The 19434-nt window shown below is 47.3% G+C and overlaps 1 protein-coding gene across 4 annotated transcripts in view; it reads left to right on the top strand.

Moving 5' to 3' along the window:
- Positions 1-4538: 4538 nt before the first annotated feature.
- The window catches only part of DGAT2 (diacylglycerol O-acyltransferase 2), a 53007-nt gene continuing 38111 nt past the window's right edge, over positions 4539-19434 (top strand). The window contains exons 1-2 of one of the 4 annotated variants that reach the window (XM_075919537.1): positions 4539-4777; positions 9794-9844. In XM_075919537.1, coding sequence (XP_075775652.1) covers positions 4738-4777; positions 9794-9844 — 91 coding nt within the window. In that variant the 5' untranslated portion in view covers positions 4539-4737. The remainder of the gene's footprint in view (positions 4778-9793; positions 9845-19434) is intronic. The other 3 variants (XM_075919539.1, XM_075919540.1, XM_075919538.1) reach the window with 3 other exon arrangements.

Genomic DNA, 19434 nt, shown 5'->3' with positions numbered 1-19434 from the left:
TCCCCCCCCTTCCAGAGTTGAGTGGACAGAGCTGGGGGAAAGGGTTAAAGGACTTGAGTCAGCCTGCTTCACACCTACCAGGTGTGAGCTATAAGACTGGCCCAGCCTGCACCTTTCCCCCTTTGTTTTAAGGACAGACCTAAAGCAGACTCCCTGAGGAGTCTTTTTGTTTGCTAGTCCAGTGAAAGCTGGATTCATTTGAGAGCTGAAATCACTGGTTTGGCTGAGAGTTGAAATCACTAAGCTGAAATCACTGGTTTGGCTGACAGCCAGACCTACTGCAGCCAGTAGAGTGGCAGCAGGCAAGGAGCGGCGACTAGCGGCATGGTGTGGAGCGGCGGCAGGTGAGGAGCGGCCATCAGCGGCGTGGCGTGGAGCGGCGGCAGGCGAGGAGCGGCCATTAGCAGCGTGGCGTGGAGCGGTGGCAGGCGAGGAGCGGCGACCAGTGGCGTGGCGTGGAACGGCAGCAGGCGAGAAGCGGCGACAGGTGCCCAGCGGAGCGTCCAGAGGTGTGGGACGAGACAGCTGGTGAAGCGTAGCGGAGTTTCGTATAAGGTGCCCCCTACCTATCTCCCCACCCCCATTTCTACCCAGGTTGGGAGGTGAAACCCTGTGGGTGAACTTTGGGACTCTGGGTGGCACAGAGACTTGTGGGGACAGAGACTTTTGGGGAGTCGGTGGACTTCGAGCGAATCTTGGCCGGGGTGGGGGCTCATGTTTGGGTTATGAACTCTGTTTGTGGTGTTTTCCCCCAAGCTAATGCCGTATCAATTCTTCCTCTGTTTCATTAAATGTTCTTTTCCTACACTCAGACTCAGTGCTTGCGAGTGGGGAAGCATTGCCTCTCAGAGGCGCCCAGGGGTGCGTGAATTTCCCAGATCACTGGGTGGGGGCTCGAGCCGGTTCTTTGTGAGATTGACCCCAAGATATTGAACCCAGCCCTGGTTCCTGCCAGGCCTATCCGGCAGAAGGGCTACACATATATACCAAAGGATACAATTAAAAAAAATGAACAAATATGAAAAGGACAAATCACATTGCAGACATTGTTAAAGGTGGCTGAGTTATCATTTGATCATGGTGTGATAAACATCTGCAAGCATAAGTGGAAACTCAATGTAACTGTAAGCAGGATCTGAAGCAATGCTTCTCTTAAAACTAGTTGAAAGGGGGAAGAGGCCCTGGGGATGTCTATTTAAATACAGTTTGCTCCTGCTTGCCTTAGATTTGTTAGATATTCAGTAAATGGAGTGATATTTTGCTCACTGTAATCAACTTTAATTTGTGGTTATTGGGTGCAGTGAGAGAAACCTGATTAAAAACAGCAAAAAGTTAGCCTTGGCAATCCACATCTCTATCCATCGCACCTATTTATATCTCTGTACTGCCTAGCAGTCCTAGTTATGGACCAGCACCCATTGTGCTAGGTACTGTACAAACACAGCACAAAAAGACAGCTCCTACTTTAAAGAGAGCTTACAATCTAACTAAAAGCTGGATACACACAGACTGATGATGGAATACAAGGAAACAGCACAGTGAGCATGATAGGCAATGAGAATGCCAGTGCCCTCACTGCTGTCAAGTTTTTTTAGGCACCAGGACAAGGAAGAGTTTGGAGGAAAGACTTGAAGGAGTTAGTTTTGCAGACGTGTATAAAGATCTTCCGACTGTGGGGCAGCATGGGTGAAAGCACATAGATGCTGGCTGGAGAGCTCATTGATGGAGCAGTTAACCTAGTCACTGTCAAACATATGGCAATAGATGTTCAGAGATAGATGATCATAGAGTCCAAGGCCAGAAGGGACCCTTGTGATCCTTTAGTTTGTATAACACAAGCCACAGAAATTACGGTAGCTCGGCTTGCTGATGAAATCCATACTCCTTGCCCATCCTTTTTCATATAGGATGATTCAAGTACTCTGTAACAATCGGTTTTTCCATGCATGAGGCATCTCTATAGTTTATATCCAGGAGTGGCAGGGCAAGACAAAACTTCCAGACAGACTGTTGTAATATTCCCTTTTGGTACATATTACAACAGAAGAGTGAGACTGCCAACAGGACTCTTCTAAATGCCCTTTTGGCACCAAATGGTGAATATAGTAATGGCTTGGGGGACTGCTTATGGGGAAAACCCAAAGCCTTTTACCTCTAGGTCACTGATTTGAGTCCAGCACAGGATGGTAGTGACCAAAACTTGGAACCATCTGTTGACTGTCTGGTCGCCTTATTGTGAAATGAGTTGTTGATCTCAGTCCAGATCCTAATAGAAGGGTGTCCCCATGCCAAAAAGTGATTGCCCAGCTTGCCTTACTGCTGGCAGGGATGCTGTGACTGCATGGACAAGAACATAACCCAAGCTCACCCCTAAATGTAGTTGCTGCTAGTTGAGGGTTGAAGCGGCTGGAGGAAGCTAGCACTGCTGTAGCCCATGTTGGAAGTGTGAGAACTAGGGATGTGAATGTTTAACTGGTTAACCAGTAAGATTCTCCGGAAAAGGGCGCTTTTTCCGGAGGATCGGGGCCAGTGTAGACGCTCTTTTCCGGCTTTTCTAAAAGCCGGAAAAAAGCGGCGGACATTTTTATTTAAATGCCGCGGGGGATATTTAAATCCCCCGCGGATTTCCCTATTGCGATCGCTGAAATTAACATGCCCCTTCCGGAAAAGGGGCCAGTGTAGACGTAGCCGTGCAGTGTAGATGTACCACTAGAGAACAGTTTGATCAGTAACAGTAAATTAGCATGTATGCACCACACACACACACACACACACACAAAGCTGAAAAGCGCACATCTTGAATACTATGTACAGATGTGGTCGCCTCATCTAAAAAGATATATTGGCATTGGAAAAGGTTCAGAGAAGGGCAACAAAAATGATATGGGGTTTGGAATGGGTCCCATATGAAGAAAGATTAAAAAGACTGGGAATTTTCAGCTTAGAAAAGAGGAGACTAAGGGGGAATATATGATACAGGTCTATAAAATCATGACTAGTGTGGAAAAAGTGAATAAGGAAAAGTTATTTACTTATTCCCACAATATAAGAACTAGGGGCCACCAAATTTAATTAATAGGCAGCAGCACACAGTCAACCTGTGGAATTCCTTGCCAGAGGATTTTGTGAAGACTACAGGTGAATCTAGACAGCAACTTTATTGGCATAAGTTACACAATTTGCACTATGCTACGCAAATTGCATAGCTTATTAGGAGTCTAAGTCAAAAGAGCTTATTTTGAAATTTAGCACTGTCTACACAGCACCAAATTTCAAAATAAGGCACTCTTCCAACAAATCCCTTAACCGGTTACAGGGATGCCAGAATAGCGTGTCTGCTATCTCGGGAACTAGCAAGTGCTTTTAAAGACATGGCGTTGCTATTTCGGGATACTTCCAGTTTCCCGAAATAGCAACACAGTCTAGACCTACCCTCAGACTTTAACTGGGTTCAAAAAAGAGCTAGATAGATTCACGGAGGTTAGGTCCATCAATGGCTATTAGCCAGGAGGGGTAGGAATGGTGTCCCTAGCCTCTGTTTGTCTGGAAATGGGTGACAGGAGACAGATCACGTGAGAATTACCTGTTGTGTTCCCTTCCTCTGGGGCATCTGGTATTGGCCGCTGTCTGCTGACAGGATACTGGGCTAGATGGATCTTTGGTCTGACCCAGTATTATCCTTTTTCTATTCACTAACAGATGATACTCATATTAAAAGTATATAGCACCCACACAGGATTTTTGATTAATATTATTTTCTTACACACTTTGTGTAGCTCTGAGGAGAAAAAAAAGTTTGCCCAACAGGAAGGAAACATTTACTCTCTGGACTGTGGTTTTTCACCTCACACCTGGGTGATGGGGAAAGCAAGCAGTCAGGAATCTGAAAGGTACAGATGTGGTCGCCTCGCTCGTGGGGGCACTTGTATCGCTCAAACTCTTGCTATGGAGATGGAACCACACTGTGGGAATTTGCACTAGCTGCAGATGTGCCAGGTGCTGCAGGGTGTGTTATGTAAAGGAATCCTTTACATAACACACCCTGCAGCACCTGGCACATCTGCAGCTAGTGCAAAGTCCCACAGTGTGGTTCCATCTCCATAGCAAGAGTTTGAGCGATACAAGTGCCCCCACGAGCGAGGCGGCAGCCGCAGGGGCAGCTAGGGAGCAACCCCCCCTCCCGTTCTGCTGCCCTGTCCCTGCGGCGCTTGCAGCAGGGGGAATTCACTGCCACTTACCTGCAGATAGGAAAGGGGGGGGGGATCCACGCACCTCCCACGCGGGACGTAGAAAGGGGAGAGAATTTCCTCTGGCTTGCAAGACATTGACCCTGAAATCGCTCCTCCCCCGCTACCCCCTTGCAACACCCGGGATTTTGTGCAACACGGTTTATTAAAATATCGATGTGTCTAAAGCTCCCTCGGGAGCAAACTCCCTATGCAACACGCTCACGCTGTACGCCACACTCCCCTGCACACCGCTGGCTAGCGGCCTCCGGCCTCGGCAGCTGCATCACAATCCCCCAGAGAGAGACAGGCAGGGCGCCTGCGCGCCCCTCCCTCCCTGCCCGCCGCTATAAAGCGGTCGCCGCGGCCGGCCAGGTCGTGCAGATCGGGTGCTGGCTGGCTGGGGCGGTGTAGGGAGTCGGGGCTGCGCTCCGGTCTGTGCCTCCTGCGGACGCCCGGGCCCCAGCGGGGCCGCGTTATGGACCTGGCCGGGGCGCGCCGTCGCTGAATCATGAAGACCATCATCGCCGCCTACTCGGGCGTCTTGCGAGGTAACGCAGCCTTCCGAGCGTGGGCGGCCGGTGCTGGAGCCCGGCGGGGCTATACGGCGCTGTATGGACCAGCCGCGGGCGAGCCTCCGCGCAGCCGACCCAGCCTCTTTGCTCACAGCGCAATGAGTTGGGCCAGTCTTAGCTCTCGGGCTTTGAATGGGGAAGCCGAGGGACCAGCATGATGCTCCTTCTGCAGGCAGGGAGCTGCGATGTGGCTGCAGGGGGTTGCTGTGGGCTGGCGGGTGCATTGGCATTCTGTGCCCACGCCTGGCCCCTGTGTGGCTTTCCTGCCTAGGGTTGAGTAAGGTGTGCTGGAGGGGTGTCTGTGGCAGGTGCCTAGTGCCCTGGCTTTGCATGTTGGGAGGGATGTTGGGGTCAGAGCCTTAGAGCTAGATGTTGTGAGGCTACATCTGTAGCAGTGTGGCGAGGAAAGTGCCTCGAATAGTGCTGTTTGTAGTTTTGACAGGCTTCTGCAGTGGCAGGTTTGGGCCCTACTCTTCAGAGAGTCCTGAAATAATTGCTGGTGTTGTCAGGCTGTTGCCTCAAAGCCTGTCACAAGTGTCTCTGTTCTGGTTTGATGTGTTCCTGACACAGTGCCTCTGGGGTGCTCATTTTCTTACCATCAAGCAGGTATCTGTGTGCAGGAGGAAGAGTACAGTAGCTTTATTGGCATTACTTTTGCAAATGACTGTTGCTAGAAAGCCACTGTTCATGCTTTATTAAGTGTCTTAGATGCTATCTTTCCTGTTTCTGTAGCAATAGGAAGAAGCTAGAGAGAAGTGTCTGATAGCCATCTCCCTAAAGCATTGTAACGATTAAGTCTGAAAATAGGTTTTTATCCAGGGTAGCATAGGTTGGTGGCTAGGACTTCCTTTCACCTCTATCCACCAATGTGAAATTCCCTGCTCACTTCTGTAGTGAAATGGGATTGGTGGTTCTTAGCTGTGGTGTCAGCTCTTGACTTTAATTTCTCCTCACCAACCTGGGATTCTGCTTCTGATCTTTCTGCTACAGACCCTGAATACCCCATTTAGGTAAGATCAAACCTTGACCTCAGGGTTGAGGTAATTGGAAACAGCAGTGAGGGGAAGCTTGTGTTACAGCTGCCTTGAGTGTCAGGAAACAAGGACTCTGAAGTTACAGCAGCAATAAACTTAGCAAGCACAAATGTTTACTAATCCTCAGCCTGTTCTTTACCCTTTAGAAAACCATGTTTAGTCCCCTTTGCAGTGGCAGAGGCTACCACAGTTAGTTTTACTGAACTTTGATAAATTGACATCTTTTTAAAAATCACAAGTGCTGTGATGGACTGTACCACAGTGAGGCCTGGAGACTCCATTGTGCTGTTACCTGTTGAGACCACTTCTGCTCTGGCTAGCTGCATAGACATGGGACCAGAGGTAAAGTAACTTGTCCAGGATTAGCTTACTAATAGGCAGAACAGATTGTAGAATCTTGGAAAGATGGTATTCTGCTGTCTTGTTCAGCACTAAGAACACTTGGCATTTAATAACTAAAAAGCATAAAGTTGTGGTAAATGGATAAAAGCAGAGGTATTCTCAGGTGCCGCTCTCTGAGGAGAGAGCTTATGACATGGGCTGACAATGCAATGCAAACAGCAATAATGTCTCTGTATTCCACAGTCTTTTTTTTAATAGAGTAAATCATTCATGAAAGGCATCAAATATGTAATACTCACCTGATAGGCTTCAGTGGTTCCTCCTTCATAAGGCTGGTTCTGAGCCAATATGTTCATGTATTTAGGGCATGTGCATTTTTTTAAAATAACCTGTAGTTTAGGGATAGTGTAGTTGGCCTTAACTCAAAATAATCTGATGTGGAGAAGGAAAGCTGCCTTAATTCTCCATGCAGATCATTCAGTTTTCCCCTTCAGATCTGCATGGATGCACTTGTAAATTCTCTCCCACAAGTCTGAGACTGTTCACCTTGGAAGCCATAAGACCAGGGTGGATGGTATTGCCTTGGTAACAGCAGCTTCCTTCCATGGTGCAAGTTAATTAAATGTCACCACTTCCTAGGCTCGCAAGCTATTCACAGCTCTAATTTGTGGGGGGAGGAGGGCACAAACTTTAAAAGCCTGTCTGTAAAAACAAGAAGGGCCCCTCCACAGATGTTCTGAAGACTTGTGATTTCTCCCAAACCCCAGGAATGAGTTTTCTTACAGAAACTGGGTTCAGTAGGATTAATCTTGCAGGGCACAGGGATTTAGAGTTACTGTGATGTCGTGGATAAGTGCACTGAGCTGGAAGTCAGCAGTCCTGGATTATATTCTCAGTTTTGCCACTGATTTGCTGTGTGACACTGTGCAAATCTCTTCACCCATCTGCCTTGGGTTCCTTCCCATCGCCTGTCTTTGTCAATCTACATTGTGGGCTTGTTAGGGCAGGAATGGTCTCACTAGGGCTGTGTCTACGCTGGGCCACTTATTCCGGAAAATCAGCCGCTTTTCCGGAATAAGCTGTGAGCTGTCTACACTGGCCCTTGAATTTCTGGAAAAGCAACGACACTCTACTGTACAAAATCAGCCGCTATTCTGGAAAAACTATTCTGCTCCCGCTTGGGCATAAGTTCTTATTCTGGAACACTGTTCTGGAAAAGGGCCAGTGTAGACAGCCCAGTAGTCTTTTCCGGAAAAAAGCCCCGATCGCGAAAATGGCGATCGGGGCTCTTTTCCGGAAAAGCGCGTCTACATTGGCCACAGATGCTTTTCCAGAAAAAGCGCTTTTCTGGAAAAGCAGCCTGCCAATGTAGATGCTCCTTTTCTGGGAAAACTGAAAACGGAATAGTATTCTGTTTTAAGCAGTTCCGGAAATTCATGCCAGTGTAGACACAGCCTAGATGTTTGTATAATGCTTACACAAGGGGAGGGGGCGCTAATCTGTCATTGCTTCCAGGAGATAGGCACTTGGAGTCTCCAGGTTTGTTCTCTGAAGAGATGAGTTACGACACTCAAATGATGGGTCAGAAGTGATGCCCAGGGCTGAGTTCCTCCCTGCCTTATGCTCCAGAAAGGGGGGAGTGAGTGGATTTAAAATGTTTCCTCAAGCATCTTCTGTGTGGGGATGTACGTCAAATACTAGCAATGGGTGGAAGCCCTAGTTTGAGTTCACTGCATAGATTTGTCTACACTGGACTCTTAAGTGAGGAAACTGAGGGCAAGCTATTCAAAGTATAGATAACTTCTTGTGACACAGACTTCAGGTTGAGGGATGGTACCAGGTTGCTTTTAGCACTACAGATGCTGCAGCCTGTTCTTCCTCAGCTTGTGGGGGAGAAGGGGAGAATCTGTGCTGCTGCTGTGCACAGCAAGGTCCAGGCTTACCTCTGCAGTGAAATGTGCAGCCCCATTGCTCTAGAGTGTTCAAGTGGTGTAGAGTCCAGAGATACCAAGGACAATCCTGATAAGCTGTGTGCTCAGGATCCAGGGGCCTCTGAATGCTGCAGGGTCACATGCACATTGTGTGCATTTTGGGTTACTGCCTGAAAGAGGTAGGAGAGCGCAGCCCGACAACCACCCTCTGGCCTGCATCCTAGGGGTTGCTCCCTCGGGGAGGGGGGGAATTGCTGCACTTGTCACCTGCCTCACACCGGCTCCCTTGGCCTGCACTGGGTGCGGTTATATTCAGGAGGAAGCTAGATGCCTCTACTTTCACCACTCTGGCAAAGATGCCTTTGGGGGGTGCAGGTCAAACAGGATTAATGAGCATTGCTGTTGGGGTGTGTGAATCAAGGACTTCCTGTGTGTTTGTACTGTGCTATCCCATCGTGCACAGCATGAGCAAAGAGGCTCTGGCATGCAGCATGCTGTAGAGCTGGAAGCAATGCTGTAGTTGGACTTGAAGCTTAGTTGTCCTTCGGGCTCTGGACATGTGCCCCCAAGTGCTACAGGCTAATCTGGCCCCATTTGCTGCTGTGTGTGCCACTTCCTACTATTGTCATTCTCTGGCTTTAAGCATTGCCACTGGCCGCTGCTGGGCTGAAACGTGTCCCAAACCAAAACAGAATTCTCTACAATAGCTGCAATCAGCATAATGTAGCCAGGCTGTGCCACTGGCAAACCACCCTCCAAAACAACTCTGGTTCTGCACAGACCTGACTGTTCTGAATCCACTGGAGTTTAGGGCAGGCGGTCTCAATCAAAACTTGTCTGTGCAACATCTCCTGGAGAGCAGCATGCTACGAAACAATCAGTGGGACTAGAAGCAGCTTGCGAACTCACCAGTTTGCTGCTAACCATCAGATCAGAACTGTTCAGTTTTTCTGTGTTGGGTAGATCGCATAGGATTGTTCCTGTGGCATGTTCTTGCAGTGCCTGTCCAGGTCTTGTTCAGTGATTGGCCAGGGCAGACACACCTCCTGGCAAAACACCTTTCTGAAACCATCCCTTTCCTCTAGTTGGTAAATAACTGCTGTAAAACGGGGCCAGAGACCTAGAGCTACTGTAAACCAGCACAGATGTAAGGCATTGGCTCGACTAGCGCTAGTCCATTTATAAGGCATTGGCTCCACTAGCGCTAGTCCATTTATATGGGGTGAGGATTTAGCCCAGTGTTCCTTCTTTATGGCTCTACTGAGCAAACCTAAAAGAGTCATTTCTTCTTCGATCTCCTTTGAATAAGGCCTACAATTAAAATCATTCCCAATCAAACTGAATGCTAATTGCTCATAGAGACAATAGCTGACACTTTATTAATAACCCTGCCAGATATTTTAATTGCCTTAGCACTTGTGTGTAAATCCTCATAGCAAGTTTTGTTTTGTTAATTCAAAAAGCAATAAATTCTTGGGACAGTGTGTTCTGCAAGGGCGCTGAAATAAATGACTTATGGGCATTAATTTGCACCAGTGTGATTTACACCAGTCCAGCACCAGGATAAGGTGCACTAGTACAAATGAAAATGCACTGATGTAAATAGTCTTTATTAGAATTTACAGTGGAAGCTTAAAATCCACTGTAAGTCCAGGCTTAAGGATCAACAGCTGTTCTGCTTGTAGTTTCAGGTACCAAGCATGAATGGGAAGAGGCTGTATTAGGAACCAGAATAGGTGAGTGATGTCTCTGAAGAGGAGTGAGGAAGTCTGGCAAAAAGGCACAACCAACTCAGTATCCTAGATCACTTTTTTCTGGTCTCTCTCAAATAACCAGCAATGCCACGGAAATGTGTCCTTACTATTGCTTACTTCCACTTAAAGGCATGATTTCCCTGCAGCAGTTATCTAGAAAATGTACTTCAATATCTGCTTCCTTGTAGGGTGCTTCAATTTAGGAAATTAAGGTGTACCAGTCTGTTTCCAGGTCTGAGCAGCATGCAGGACTTGAGGAAATATTGCAACATATCTACTCTCAAACCCTTTAAGGTCTGGGCTCCAGAGCTGTAACTTGGATACATCTTTCCAAGGGAATTCCATACGAAGGAGATTGTGCTGGATTATTGGCTACCACAAACAGATACTCATGCTGGAAGGCTGTCTTTAAGATGCTAAGAAATGGGCAGCCTGCCAGTGGCTGTATAGCTTGAAAAACTGATAAGACTGAATTAGAATATCCAAGTGGAACTCACTGGGTGGGGGTGGTGGTTTGGGGGGGACGAGGTGGAAAAGTGCAGTGTGAAATTGAGTGAAGTAGTTACAAATCACTGAGCTGGTGGTATTCTTACCAGACCTTCTGTTTTACTTCTCAAGGAAGGTCTTTGAGCCTCATGTGACCTTAACAAAAATCTACTACTGCATTCATGTTGAAGCCTAAAGTGAATTTGGTCCTCTAACTTCAAGTTGACAAGTACTGAAGGGAGATTTTGAAGGCAGTGTTGTTTCTTACTGCTAACAGATGCCTGATGCTCTGTATCTGTTTTCCCAACCAGGGTTCAGCAGAACCCTGGAGTTCCACAGACCATCGTCAGGGGTTCCTCAAGAAATTGTAGAATAAATAAAAAAAATTCTTATAATGTAAGCTGACATATAAACAGCTCTTTAAAAATTTTCTTGACAATTTAGCAGTAATTGGATTGCGCTGCCTCTGCTTTCAACTTTCTCTGGCCAAGCAAATGTTTTCATAGGGATATGAAAACTTCCTCGGGATATGAAAAATTATTTTAAGGGCTTCCTCCATGGGCGGGGGGAAGTTTGGGAATCACTGCTCTATATGGACACTGACAAAGGCAGATACACCTAATTTAAGATTTGGATAATGTAAAGAAGGGCTTCAGTTGTTCATGCATCTGGGCACAGGAAGTGGTAACATTCAGTGTCCGGACCCTGTCATCTTGAAGAGCTTTACCTTCTAGGCATGATTGCTCAGGCCATGCTCAACGTTATTTGGTGGGTGACTGTGCTGTATGTAGGCCCATTCTGGAATGGCATTCTGGAATGACTGGCCACAACATTCCAACATGGAGCAGCTAGCTAATGGGACCAAAGAGCAGTTACTAACTGTCTTATTACTGCTTCAGTAGAAGATGGACACTCCTATTTTTGTAGGATTAAACTTTGGACCCAGAGATGTGATTAATATAAATGATGATCAGAGACCAGGTCAGTCCATAGCTTCCTGATATCTCCTGATAAATGAGCCATCTGTGGATAACTAAAGAGAACCAGTCTCATTCCCTTACAGAAAAGGAAAGGGGATGCTGGATGAGTAGGGCATCTTTCTTAAGTTTTTAGGAAAGGACATTCAAACTATACACTAGTAGCTTGGAATATGACACTTACGCTTATCAACTGTACACTTGTCATCTGTATTACTCCATGTAACTTACAACACCTAGTACTTAAAGTGGGAGAGGGGACTTCTTGGTTAACTTACTCCTTCCACTTGTTTAGTGATTCCTCGTGAGCTGAAGACTTCAGAGATTAAGATGTGCAGAGTAGCCAACTTCACAAATGATCTCTAACAAATCTCTCTGGGATCTCCAACTCTCTCTACTACCAAGAATCTTACTATCTACTGCAGTATCTGATATCCCAGAAGACCTCATTCTGTCCCACACGAATGTACTGGAGAGTACTTGTTTAGAATTCTGACCAAATCTAAAACTTTCCATGCCAGAAAGCTGGTTAAACTTTCAGCACACATGGAGTTAAACTCATGTGTATTACAGTTCAGCTTCAAAGTAATTCATTTTGGAAAACCTTCTGGTAAATACTTCCTCAGGTTTTTATTTTGTTGGAGTAATGTGTCCCTAATTGAGTCCCTTTCTAAAACTCTTGGCAACCTGTTGAGAGCTATTAATTGGCAAGATTTCATTACTGTGCACTTGCTCTGGACTATGTATCTCTTCACTGTGAGGTACAAGGCATAGAAGCAGTCAGGGCTGGGTTTGGTATCTAAGGTGTTTGTTTTCATTGATCCAACACAACTGGCTTGAGCCCCTCCCCCCTCCCAGTTACCTGGGAAACTAACACACCATACCTGAGTCTCAGACACTCTACTTCCCCACTTGCAAGCACAAAGTCTGTTGTAGAGAAATCCTCCATAGGGATGGAAGTAACTGGGCATTAATTTCTGAAAAACATCAAAGAGGGTTCACAGATATAAAACATGAGTAAGTCATTAGCAGTGGGTGAAAGGCAAGCTGAAGCCTTGCCCCTTCTGCCCAAAGCCATACCCTTTGACCAGGCCTGTGCAAAATACAGCCCACAGGCTGGATCCAGCCTGCAGAGGCAGTGGAGAGCCCCAGGCAGACTCCCCATCTTGGCTCTCGCACCCTGCAGAAATGTGGCCGCAGGGCTCCGTTTCTGTGTTAAACCTGGAGGGGAGGCGGGAAGTTTTAGGAGCTGCCTTGTCCCCAGCACATTCCCACTGGCCAGTTTCTGGCAGAACCAGACAATGGGAGCTGCTTGTTAGAATAACAGGCAGCTAAGAAGAATTACGCCCCCTCTCTTGGGCTCAGTTATTCAGGAAGCACAGGGCCGGGCTGGCTGGCTGGGAAACCTTTTAAATCTGCAGACAGGCAGGCTCGCTTGGCAGTTGGCAGGTAAGTCTCTTGGCCACAGCCACCTTCTGGCATCCCTGCCCTTTCCTGTCCCATCTTTCTACCCCTTAACATACCCAAACCCTCTCTTTCTTTTATGCCCATACCCCCTCCCACTTCTGGCACCCCAATCTCCTGCCCCAGATCACAATCCCTTCCTACTCCCGGTCACATCCTAAACTCCTGCACTCCAGTCGCCTGCCCTAGGTCACAACTGCCTGCTTCATCCAAACTCCAGTCTTCCCCCTGCACCCCAGTCCCTTACCCCAAGCTCATTTCTGCACCCAACCTGCATTCCAGATCCCACATCTGCTCCATTAATATCGTGGAAGAGTGCGGCCCTTGACCACTTTCCAAAATCTTGGATGGCTGTCCCTTCCCCCCCCCCCCCCAGCAAAAATTATTGCTCACCCCTGCCCTAAACTAGGCTACCCCTTCAGCACGCTTCTCCCCCCTCCCTCCCCAGCCAAGCCCCATGCAACCTGAGCTGAGGGCTAGCATGGCCCCAGCCTCCAGGGCTGATGCACGGCCCCAGCCCCTCCTAGGTGGCTGTGCAGCATAGCCAGTTTTGGGAAGGCAATGCCTTCCCTTGCCTACATTACCCACTGCCCATGGTAAAAGTCCCACCCCAATAGGTGGGGCAGTGTCCTTTTCCTCTCAGGTTCATAAGTTCAGGACCCCAAAAGTCCCCATCTCTGCACCCCACTCACAATTGCTGCCTTTGGTCAGTGCCTCCCCAGAGTTCTCCTCCCATCCTGGGTGGGGGGAGGTAGAGGTATTTTATTTGCCCTGCTGGCTGCTCATGGGGAGCAGGCCTTGCTGCTACCACCTTGTTGGCCACTGGTTGGAAATCCTGCCCTCCCCTCTTACCCTCATAACTGATATTTGAGCCCTTCTTTGGCTGAAGTTTTTTAAACTGACAAGGTTCCTCTTCCTTTGAGACTAGGTTAAATGCAGTCTCTTTTGGATTCCCACATTTACAAGCATTGGTGACTATTGCACAATTCCTGCATTATATAACTTGTAACCCAACACCAGCTGATTTAACTACAATAAGCAAAACATCATTCTATCAGCTGAATATATAGCAAATCTAAGACAGGAGCAATTGTATTTACAGTAACGTACCCAGAGACTCTGGGTTCAATATCTAGATATCAAGGAAGCATTCATTCAGAGCCTGTTTCACAAATGATGCATAATGAAGTTTCAAGTTGTTGGTGGTGGCACATTAACAATAGGCAATACCCAATGTAACACCAATAGACCCCGGTCATCTGCAGGCAGAATCGAATCAGTGACCTCTGGAGCTTAGCAGATGAGCCTCTATTGCAAAAGCCAGCTGACGGTTAGCTTTTCTCTAAGTGGTTTCAGTGCATAAGATAGGACAGTGCACCACACCCAGCAGGGGCTACGTCTAGACTGGCCCCTAATTCCGGAAAAGTCATGCAAAGCAGGTATTTCAGAATAGGGAAATCCGCGGGGGATTTAGATATCCCCCACGGGATTTAAACAAACATGTCCGCCGCTTTTTTCCAGCTTGAAAGTAGGAATAAGAGATCCTCCGGAAAAGGGCTTTATTCCGGAGGATCGCGCCAGTCTAGACGCTCTTTTCCGGCTTTTCCCCCAAGCTGGAAAAAAGCGGTGGACATGTTTGTTTAAATCCCACGGGGAATATCTAAATCCCCCGCGGATTTCCCCTATTCTGACTTACCTGCTTTGCATGACTTCTCCGGAATTAGGGGCCAGTCTAGACATAGCCCCAGGTGTGTGGGTTACATCAGTATTAGGGGTTGTCAGTAAATAGCCCATCTGCATAGCATCCAAGAAATGCTGAAGAACAAGTCTAATAGTATTAAACCCATGCTTGGTTTAGGACAGGGGTGGCCAAACTGCAGCTCTCCCAAAAGTGCAGCTTGTGAAGCCGCTCCTGCACATCTGCTCCCCCCCCCCCCTCCAATGACCCCTGGTCTCCCTGTGTTCACTGGGGCAGCAATTCTAAATGGTGCCCAAGATGGCAGTCATCACAGGGAGTCTGATATGGCCAAAAAGTCTAAGCTTGTTCCTTAAAGGAGCAGCTTTTTTTTCCTTCCCCCCTTGACAATTCTGATACGACTCTTCTCATGTTTTCTGCCACTGTTTTAGCTCTTTTTGTTAAATGGGTTGCTCGCCCCCCCCCCCCCCCCCCGATTTAGGAGAAAGAAATAGGATAGGGACCCACTCCGAGGAGTGTCAAGACACTTAATCAGAGATGGGTCTAGTTATGGTTGAATAGTAGCACCTGCATCTGCTAGGATAAAATTACAATTTCATGCATCTGGCACAAACAAATTACTGGCTGTCTCCAAGAGGAAACTGTACTCCAGGGTGAGGTGTTGCACACTTGGCTGTGTGCTAGGTCTTTCTCTCTAGTACAGGCAGTCCCCGGGTTACATGGATCCGACTTACATCGGATCCCGACTTACAAACTGGGTGAGGCAACCCCCCACTAGCTGCTTCCCCCCCAGCAGACCAGGGAGACGCGGAGCGGCTTTTCTTAGCAGACACCTCCGCTTGAATAAAGGACTGAGGGAAGTGAGGTGTGGGAGAATAAAACTGAGCTCTGGAGAAATGTTTGGCTAGAGTTTCCCCTACAATATATACCAGTTCCAACTTGCATACAAATTCAACTTAAGAACAAACCTACAGTCCCTATCTTGTACGTAACCCGGGGACTGCCTGTAACTGGTGTTGGGGACTTCTGGAGGCAGGATACAGGATAAGATTGGCCTGTACCACTCTGATTATTGCAGAGGAGCTGTTCAGAAGACATGCAAGGTACAGCTAGTTTAGGCTTATACACTTGAACCTCCTTAATATGGCAACCCTGTGAAATGGGGTAAACTGGGATAAGGACATTTTGCAGATCATGGAGAGCGCTGGGGTGAGGTAATGGGGGGGCTTACCTGATGCCCTGCACTCCGGCCCACATGATTCCATGCTTGCTGTCATCACTCAGCACCACATTCAAGCAGCAGGGGAAAGCTGCTGGTGAAGTTCTTCACCATATTGCTGCCCTCCCCCTCCCCCCCCCCCCTGCTGGGAGAGGAGAGGTGCAGGGAGGGCGGTACCCCATTTAGCAAAATCTTTTGGAAGGGACCTGGGGTGGCAGTGCACCTCCTGGGTGCTACACAAGTTGCCTATGTTGGTTTGCAGTTCTACAACACATTGGACTTGGACCCCATTTTTAAACTAAGGAGTAGAATATTTTTGCTGCCTTGGTCTCTACAACTGTTGCAATTCTCACTCTTCAGCTAGGTAAAACAAACTACTTCTGACTCCAAGAAGCAGAGAGCCAAGCTGTCTGGCTTAGGTGACTGTTACCAAAGGAAGATCCTTTCTCCTAAGTCTAGGTACATAATCACCTCGGGCTGTAATCCTAAATCTGCATAGTCTCAGCCACGCCACCTGACTTCTAAATGCCTGCAATTTATTGGATTCCTTTACAGACTTCAGTTACAATTCACCACATACTAATCTTGTGGTGTTAAGCCTCCTTGCTTGTTTTGGATGTGTCCACTTGAACACCTGGCTGCTTATTCCCCGCTAGGAAAGTTTTCCCCCTCCCCTTGGGAGGACAGGTTGCTAGTCAGGTTTAATGGAATTCACTTCAAGCTGATAAACAATCAGATTCCTCCTTGCCTTTAACTTCTAGAGCAATGGTTCTCAAACTTTGGTACTGGTGACACCTTTCACATAGCAAGCCTGTATGATTCCCCCCCCCCCCAATATCTAAAGAGTATTTTTAACTAACACCATTATAAATGCCAGAGGCAAAGCAGGATTTAAGGTTGAGGTTGATGCTTGCAACTCCTGAGGATCCTCAGATCCTATTCTAGGGTCTGATGTTGCCAACATCACAAGTGCCTTGTATAATTGAGATACAAGAGACCTGCCTTTCTGCTGTTACTACTAGATACTAATGATCCTTGCAATGCTATGAAATCAGGTATCTTCCCTTTTCTGTAGACAGAAATCCAGTTCAGCTCCCTCTTAAGTCAATAGTTTTCTTATTGATTTTTTTTTTTTTTTTACATGGGAGCAGGATCAGATGCAAGGTAAGCAAGATTGGGGGGTGAGGAGGCTAAATAGCATGTTGAAAGACACTGCCCTCATTGGTGGAAACTTAAATTGTAATTGGTATCTACCTCCTAGTACTGTGTTCCCTTTTCTCTTTCCAAACTAAAGTAGTAGGGGGAATCAAGTCTCTAAGGAATACTGCAGAGTTGCTGGTAACCTACCCCTCCACCCAGTACTAATTGGGAGCCTGGCATCTTCAAAGAAGCACAGTGCCCCTTTAAATATCTGACTAGCCTTACTTGCAACCGCTGAAATTACTCTGTGGTACTTTCAGTTTGTTTATACATATCATCTTCATCAAATGCACCTGTCAACTCAAAACAAGGAGAAGCTGTGAGTCTTAGAGCTGCATTTTTTTTAAACTGTTCTCCAAATCTTGCCATGTTCTGTTGTATTTGGGTTCAGTTTTTCTACTGGAAATGACTTTTTTGAATTCATTTAATGTCTCTATTAAACCTAATTACAAAACAGACACGCCTCTAAATAGTGCATTTCAGAACAGGCAAAACATGCTTCCTTTCTCTTGAGCTGATTGACTTCCTCTCTAGTACACTTGCAATGTCTTTGGTTAGTTCCTGCTTCTGTCCTCCAATTTGGACCTGCCTCTGACTGTTGTATTTGCATGTGAGTTGTAAATGGAGGCAGCTTCCTTCCATTCCACCACCTGTCTCTCGTTGCTTACTGTAGTTTAGATGGTCTTCACATTCACACTGTAAGTCAGTCAACATTCAGTACAAAGATTTCTTCCAGTTGGTCTGTTAATGAACTTAATAAGCAGGTTGGAGGGAGTGAATCCTTCTCCCCCCCCCCCCCCCCCCCAGCAGTGTTACCTTCTACAGTCACCTGGGTGGAGGAGGATCAGCAGCATCATGCTGGACCATTTAGAGGCAAGGCACTCCTCCAACAGACAGCCCTCTGCATTGGGAATCTAGTGCTGACTGTTACTGACCTGCTGGAAGACCTATGACAACCTCTCTGTGCATCCCTTTGTACATCACCTCCTCCCGCAGTGACTTGGCGGGAGCCTTGGAGCTGCTGTAACAACTTGGCATCCGAAGCTCTTCCCCTCCCCCATTGTTTCTTTGGGTTGGGGATAGAGGACAAACTCAATTAGGGCTTCCTCAGTCCCTGGAAAGTGCCCTTGACCCCTTAGTGACAGAGGAGCATGTGCTCCATAACTGAACAAGGGGCTTTCTGTCTCCTTGCTCCTGATGCCTGCAGAGATCCCGTGCCCTAAAGATTGCTGCAAAGGGAGGAGAAGCCTTGAGGGTTCACTATTCCACTGAGGTGCCTTAATACTCATTAGCCCTTAATGCCTCTGCTGGGATTATCAGCAAGGGGGCCAATTAGTACAGACTCTGAGTTAACATCCTTTAGGGACTAAATTGACACTCCTCTTGCAGACACTCCTCTTGCAAGCTATCTGGGTGCTTGTCTCCTTAATGACCATCTTGAGCTTGGCTCAGGCCGCGGACAAAGAAAGCTTCCTATCCAGTTACTGCTTTCCTACTAGTTCTTGTCCCTATGGAATAGTTCAGTGTGTGCCCCCAAACACGCTTACCATCTCTTCTGGAATCCAACTTTGCATAAAATTGCTTGGCTCATTGCAAAGGAAAATGTAAAGATACTTGTGCACTAACACTCCTGGCAAATTAATCGTGTACAGCTCTTGTGCCTAAAGCCAACTAAATGTAAGGCCACATCTTGAGCATCCAGTGATGGTTTTTATAGCATGCCATGTGAAGTCAGTTATTAGAGGCTAGCACAGGAGTGAGTGATAATTTTTGATGGGGAGGGGGCACTCCAGGATTTTGGTAAGTGTTCAAGGGCCACCATTTTCTATGGAGGGGGTGCAGAGTCTGGTATGGAGGCTAGGTGCAGAAAGGAGCTGGGGTAGGAGACTGGGATGCAGGAGAGGGTGTGGGGTCTGAGATGGAGTTTGGGTGAAGGAGGGGGTAATGACCTGGGGCAGGGGTTTTGGTGCAGGGTCCAGGAGGGGATATGAGTGTAGGAGAGGATTCTGGGCTGGTGAAGTGCAGGAAGGGTGTAGGGTCTGGGAGAGAATTGGAGTAGGGGCAGGGGTGAGGTGCCAGCGGTAAGCTCTGGACAGGAGGCACTTCCTACATAGCTCCTGGTCAGCAGCCCAGCAGTGCCCAGAGGCAGCCTTCTTCCTGCCAGCAGCTCCAGAGCACTTGAAGCAGCTAGTTGTTCATGTGGCTCTCTGCACTGGTGGGGGAGGCTTTGCTTTTGGGTAAAGCATGCATGTTGCTGTAATGTAGAATTTTCTCCTAAATTCATATTACACTGGTAATGTGCTACAGACTTCTGCAGCATTTATGCTTCTGGTCAGTGGCTTGTATACACATTGTTACCTATTGCAAGCAAAAGCTTTAAATGCTAACAAATCACATATTGTAAACTTTAAAAGTTTGTGAATAGTTAACCACAAGTCAAATTCCTTTTTCACCTTCAAATTTCCTATCTTGGATCTGTAAATGTGTAACTTCCTGCTTAAGAGCTTAAAAAAAACAACTTATAAATAAG

Source organism: Pelodiscus sinensis, chromosome 1 (assembly GCF_049634645.1).
Source record: "Pelodiscus sinensis isolate JC-2024 chromosome 1, ASM4963464v1, whole genome shotgun sequence".
Lineage (NCBI taxonomy): Eukaryota > Metazoa > Chordata > Testudines > Trionychidae > Pelodiscus > Pelodiscus sinensis.
The sequence above is the reverse complement of the archived record's forward strand: the minus strand, read 5'-3'. Positions and strand labels throughout refer to the sequence as shown.